At 44.3% G+C, this 6,233-nt stretch overlaps 1 protein-coding gene across 2 annotated transcripts; it reads right to left on the reverse strand.

The window, feature by feature from the left end:
* Nucleotides 1–552: 552 nt before the first annotated feature.
* atp6v1e1b (ATPase H+ transporting V1 subunit E1b) lies at nt 553–6,165 on the reverse strand. 2 transcript variants are annotated; one of them, XM_019883021.1, is made up of 10 exons: nt 3,846–3,964; nt 3,665–3,736; nt 3,102–3,167; nt 2,638–2,747; nt 2,340–2,406; nt 2,127–2,216; nt 1,708–1,776; nt 1,542–1,636; nt 1,383–1,470; nt 553–984 (listed from the first exon to the last, which is right to left on the reverse strand). In XM_019883021.1, exons 2-10 carry the CDS (start codon nt 3,695–3,697, stop codon nt 922–924), a joined length of 681 nt encoding a protein of 226 aa, XP_019738580.1. In that variant the 5' UTR covers nt 3,698–3,736; nt 3,846–3,964; the 3' UTR covers nt 553–921. The 2 variants fall into 2 exon arrangements, with proteins under 2 accessions (XP_019738580.1, XP_019738581.1); XM_019883022.1 differs by lacking the exon at nt 3,846–3,964 and adding an exon at nt 6,064–6,165 and having other exon boundaries at nt 555–984.
* Nucleotides 6,166–6,233: the final 68 nt, after the last annotated feature.

Raw genomic sequence — 6,233 nt, forward strand, 5'->3', positions numbered from 1 at the left:
CTGCGCATGCGCGCGCGCACACACACATACACTGGAGAGAGACAGCGAGAGCGACAAATGGAGAAGCTTATGTGCTTCGTTGTGCATGTGGCAGGGCAGGGGGCTGTGTAGAGGAACTGAGAGTCAAAATATGCAGATTCAAGTTTAATCAGAAATAGGGAACAAGTGCAATAAACACGTCCCTGCAGTGTGACCCTGGCCGAAGATGATTTGCCTCATGTGACAACAAAAGTCAGGAAGGTTCTGGCACGCTGAGTAACTACAGTTATTAGAAGCTTCCGGAGGCTCAGCTGTTTCACCGAAAAAAAAAAAGAACATTATTTTGCATATAAATTCATTTTTGCCTTTTAAAGAAAAACAGAAAATTCATTTAACACAAAATTGGCATAACTTACAGTTGTGCTCACAAGTTGAAGACGTGAACTATCTAAAGGCAACATGAGCAAGTGCTCAGGCAAAACATTTTTTTTTCCCAATGGGATTTTTTTTGAAAGACAAAAGACGGTTGAGTGCATGCCCTCGTGCGAGCGCGCTGCAAAGACAAGCAGAAGGTGTAGCCATCACCAGTCATATTTTATTATGATATTGTACATTTACAACACATGACACACACAATTTCTATGGGCTCGCTCATATACAGACAGAGGATCCCCCTCTGGCGGAACAATAAATTAACCTATTAAACATTCTAACTTACTTGATGACGGTCAGAATCCGGCAAGTAACCCCGTCCCCTGCTGACATGTAATGTGTCATGGCATGGCGGGAGCTTTCCTTCATGTACAAAGGAACACATCAACAACACATCATACACACGCACATAAAAATAATAATAATGATGGTGACAAAGCACCCGCTTTTGGAATGTGACCCAAAACAAAAGAAATTGAAAAGAATCCAGAAACACGGGAGCGAGGCTTCTCAGTCCATGAACTTGCGGTTGGGGTTGGCGCCGAAGAGGGCCACTCGGATGTTGGGCATCATCTGGGGACATTGCGACACACAAAACAGCAACACAGCTTTTGATCTTTTGCAAGAAAAAAAAATGAACTTTTTTTTTTTTTTAAACAGAAAACAAAAACTTTTCATAAAATACAAATGTGCATTTTTAAATGTTATCAAAACAAACCATCCTTTTCCATAGTTGTATCCAAAACAAGAAATTGGACGTGTATCCTTTCAAATCAAAACTAATAAAATTTTTCAGTGGCAGAATATTAGACATCCTAAGTGAGATTTGAAGGTTATTTTATAATATAAATGGATTTTATGACACATACGGCCCATGATTTTCATTCTTGACTCGATAGAGATATTTTCTCCTTTAATAAATGTAAGCGCTGACAGCATTTGTTTGCAAGCATGAAGCGATTTGTTGTTACCTGCTGAGCCAAGAGGTCCAGTCGGCTCTCCAGCGTGTTGGCCACTTTGATCTTGCCGTCTCCGTTGTAGAGTTCAATGCCTCCGGAGCTGTCAAAGCACCAACTTGGTTATTTGCTTTTAGTGTCGAAAGCCCCGAAAAGCAACTCGGCGACACTCACATGTCCGGATCGAGGAAGTTGTCGCGGTCGATGCGGACCTCCAGGTTGTTCTTCACGGCAGCCTTGTAGATGGGCAAGTTCCTCTGGATGGAAGCCTGCGAGGAGACGAGAGGCGCGACGGCGTCAAGCGGAGCTCCGGGAATGAACGATGACAATGACTACTCACTTGCACTAATTGGACGTCTTGCTTACGACATCGAATGGTCACTTTGGGCTCCAGCAGCTGATATAAACCCTGAAGAAAGGAACTGGTTTTACAAAGAGTCATTTCTGTACCTAAATAAAGTTTGATTGACTGATTGATGTATGTTGGATGTGTGTCCTTAAGGGGCGTGGCCGAGTGAGTGACATCAGGGGCTGGCGTTGGATTCGCTGATATTCCAGTGCAACGGAGGGTGGGGACCCCAAGTGGACTAAATAATACCTGTACCTCATTTGTACTTTAATGTGCATAAAAATGCGAAATACATTTTTTATCCACCTATTCCAGATAATACAATCGAAATCATTACACTTTAATGCAGTGTGTGTGTATTATTGTTCGTGGCAATCGTGCCATTTAGGATTTTAAGAGCGCTCCCTAACCTGAAGGATCAAGCCGTCAATCAGCGCCGAGTACCTGGCAGGGTCTCGCGCCACATTGGCGAGCTGCTGACGGGCCTCATTGAGCATGTCCTGAAAGGAAGAGACCCCACCACACACACACACACACACACACACACACACACACACACACACACACACACACGTTACACAATGAAAACCCAATTCAGTGTCATTGACGTTTGCATGACTTACAGAGATCATGTCGTCGCGGGCCTTGAGGACCTTGAGGCGGGCCTGGTTCATCAGGTTGGACATTTGGCTGTGAATCGGACACACACACACACACACACACACACACACACACACACACACACACACACACACACACACACACACACACACACAAACACACTTTAGCGCCTCAAGTGGCCGTTGTGCACGCAGAGGGCGCAGAGAGCCAACAGGTCCCAAAGGAAGCCACTGTGCCGCACGCAACAAGGAAACGCAATCACGGGCAAAGTGGGACCCGTACGGTGCGAGCGCCGCTCACATTTTCTTCTGCTGCTCGATCTGCTTCTCCTTCTTCTCGTAGTACTCCATGATCTTCAGACGCTGCGTTTGCACCAGGCGGCCCTTCTCGATGTTGAACTCCTCTTCGGCCTGCAGGGGGAGCCGCAAGTACAAGAAAAAAAAAGTACACATCTCGTTTTCTGAAACAAAAAGTTTGTTAGTTTGCTACTATTCATCGCTTTCAAAACTTGGTGTCTCCTCATTACAGTAGCCACAAATGCACTCATGCAATTCGCTAAAGTCTTTCACATTTGTGAAGATACTATATTTATATGTTGTGGGATGATCAAACATTACTGCATCAGTGAACATGTTTGTTTTTGTCTTGGACACTTGATGGCTCCTATTGACAACCATTTGTCGACATTTACTCTTCCCTCCATGTTGCATTTCAAAATATCACAAATGCATTGAAGCAAGCCAAAATGGACTGAGCCATGGTACCTTAGCATCAATCTCCTCCGCCTTCTCGTTGGCCTCCTGCTCGATGAAGGCCATCATGTGCTTGATCTGTTGACATGAAGGAAGGAAGCCTCAGCATTTTTTTTTCAATGAAGTGTTTCAACTCATAACTGGGATGCTTAGTGACACGATGCTGTTCAGTGGCTGCTTTTCTCACAACGGTGAAGAATGTTAGGATTTATTTCAGTCACTAATCATGACTGGAACCATGAACAGCTGTCAGTGTGTGGCGTTTTTATTTCCTCTTATACCGGTTCTACACAGCAGTTCCTCATACAGCCTCTATCATGTGATTGTCATGTGGTCACTGGTCAGGATGACCCCAACATTCCACGTTTCGCGGTAACACCCGAATCAGGCAAAAAAAAAAAAAAAATCCTATTTCAGCATTAACCTGCTGGAGTGGCTCAATGTCAACGAGGAGGATGCTAGCGGTGTCCACCCAACGAAATGGCATCGTGAACCAAGCAAAACGAGCAATACGACATATTTGTTTTACTGTAGTTGTTTTCAAAAATAGAATAAAAAAAACACGTCTTGGTTACCTGCTTCTGAACGTCGGCATCGCTGAGCGCCATGGTCGCAACTGCTGCTGCTGCTTGCTAGCTAGCTCGGGCCTGCCATTCAACGCACACACAAACGTAAAAAAAAAAGCTAATTGAAACGTAACATTCCAACACAACTCTAATAATCGACCGACATCAACAACAATTTTTTTTAATTCACCCGAAAATGATGCAGACGACGAATGATCTAATTCCAGGCGGTCGTGACTCGAAAGAAACGTCCTCGGTACAAATTAACGATCAGCTGACCGTCGAGGTCATGTGATGTTGACTTCCTGCTTTGTGGCCAATCAGGCGCGAGGGTGACGCAGAAAGAGAGTGACGTTTCTATGCGTGACCAAATCTAAATAATTAAAAAATGAATAGAAAGTGGTTATTTGTGTGAAATTAAACATACACAAAAGAAAAAATATAAACAATATTACATCAGTACTTTAATAGTACATTCGCAATGTGCTTGAGTCAAACACCATCTAAACTACACAATTTAAATTCAAATATGAATCGTAGTATTTTTAATCATACTTCTCAATGGGTTTTGAAATTAAAAGTACACAGTAACTACGGATTCCGATCATATGTGATGTATTAACTCACAATTGTTATTGTTTACACTTAGGTTAAAGTCTGATTAAGAACTCCCAACTTTTTTCCCCCCCCACCTGGAGTCACCCATGGCAGATCCACAGCCAAGTGTTATGTCATGGATTTAGAGGGGAGGGTGGATGAGAGAGGGAGAGAGCTTGAACATTGTGTTATTTGTGTAGCAGATACCTCGCGTGCATGTCTGCCTGCCTGCTGCTCGCCTTGTGTGACTTTGTGTCTTAATTCACACGGCACTTTGTTCTCCAAACGCCCTTTGTCGTCTAGCACCTCACCAACGGCAACCAGGTATGCTCAAGTGTTTTCTTGTGTGGATAGAAATGTTTCGGCAAGTCATTTCAATTTCAATGTAAAAGTCTCCCTTGTGCCAAGAATACACTTGTTAGCTTTCCGTTCATGAACACGTGTGCTGTGCAAGTGGTAAGAAAGGTCACTATGGGTCATTTCAGTGCAGTGAAGGGCACACGGTAACCTTGCACTCGAATGAACGTGTCAGCTACTTTGTGGGTGTTGTATGAACTGAGCAGTTTGTACTTGTGAATCATGTCTCTTTCTGCCCAGGATGGGACCAATGGGAATCCAATTAAAGCCAAGGCGGATCACAACGTGTGCGTGTGCAGGGATTAACATGTGTGCGTGCGTGGCTAACTTCAATGACTAAATTGGGGCGCGATTGACGACCACAACGTGGAGTCACTCAATCCTGTTTTCAAAAGAAGTACAACAACAAGTAATTTTGGGAATGAGATCGGGTTTTCATATGTAGTAAAACTCAAAATTTGCACGCAGGGACTGTGTCTGATTTTTCTCTCTCCCAGGGCTAACAGGGGACAGACTGATAAATAGGGGTGGGTGGCTGAGAAAAAAAAAATCTAAATATATTTTAGAATATGAAGAAACAAAATACTTCACGAGGGCAACTCAGATTTCTGACATGGCTATTATGCCCCCCGGTGGTGAAGGTGCACACAAAGAAGCAAAACATTTGGCTGTGGAATCGTAATTCTGTTTTTAACAAGCACAACATGAGAAAGTATTTTTTTTCTCCTCGTTCAAAAACACTAAACTAATCTGCGGTTGAGTAAATAAAGTGCATAAACAATCAACTTTGCAGCTAATTTTTTTGCCTGATTCAAGAGCGAGGGAGCTAAGATAAATGATGGTAATTCCGTTACAAGATTGATATTTATTATGCTCCGATGCAAAGTAAACATAAGGCAAACGCGCGGCAAACAGAGACAGCGGGCGATCGCCGGGTCTATTCTGGGCTCCGGGCGGCCGGCTGGCAAATACTTTCCACAGTCGCGGCGGAGTCGTGACACACGGGGTGAAGAGGTGTCACCTTTGTGTATCACGCCGGAGGCACGCACATGGAAACTTTTGAACTGAAGGAAAGTCTTACAATTAGCCCCGCGACAAGCATGCATTTCCCTTGGATTAAAAATACACGCATGTACATGTGGAACAGTTTTGGTGACAAATTGATTTTTAAGCGTCCTATACATTGTCCAACATGCAAGGTCATAGACTGACACTCATGGTGATGGCGCGCAACATTATTTTAGTCGAACAAAGTTAGTTTGGGAACATTGTGATGAAAACTGCAAGATAAGTGATTTTTCTATTCAATTTTTCTCATTTTCCATAACTGGAAAAATGGTGACTCACTTTCCAGGCTTTCCAGGTCTCGTGGGAACCCTCCCTGACTATTTCTGATTCAAATGCGTATTTGCCATCCGTGACCATAGTTTCTAATTTTATCTTCCACTACTGACCTCAATCCGTTGCGTCCCTGCAGTGGCCATTCTGGAGGGGAACGCCCCAGTCGAGTCCGGCGGGGGGTCCGCGGGCGCCACCCCTGCCGTGCCACCTCTGAGTGCCAGCCCCTGGCAGAGCGAGAGCCTGCTTGCCGAGTCCTGGTCCACCATGGGTGACGTGGACCCCG

Source organism: Hippocampus comes, unplaced genomic scaffold (genome assembly GCF_001891065.2).
Source record: "Hippocampus comes isolate QL1 unplaced genomic scaffold, H_comes_QL1_v1.1 scaffold53, whole genome shotgun sequence".
NCBI lineage: Eukaryota > Metazoa > Chordata > Actinopteri > Syngnathiformes > Syngnathidae > Hippocampus > Hippocampus comes.

Excerpts from the sequence above, each read along its gene's own strand:
- atp6v1e1b (XM_019883021.1), bottom strand. The coding sequence starts at position 3,697 with ATGGCGCTCAGCGATGCCGACGTTCAGAAGCAG. Across the intron at positions 1,471-1,541 it reads AACTTCCTCGATCCGGACAT|CTCCGGAGGCATTGAACTCT; the intron begins GTGAGTGTCGCC and ends GTGCTTTGACAG. Across the intron at positions 985-1,382 it reads TGGACCTCTTGGCTCAGCAG|ATGATGCCCAACATCCGAGT; the intron begins GTAACAACAAAT and ends CAATGTCCCCAG.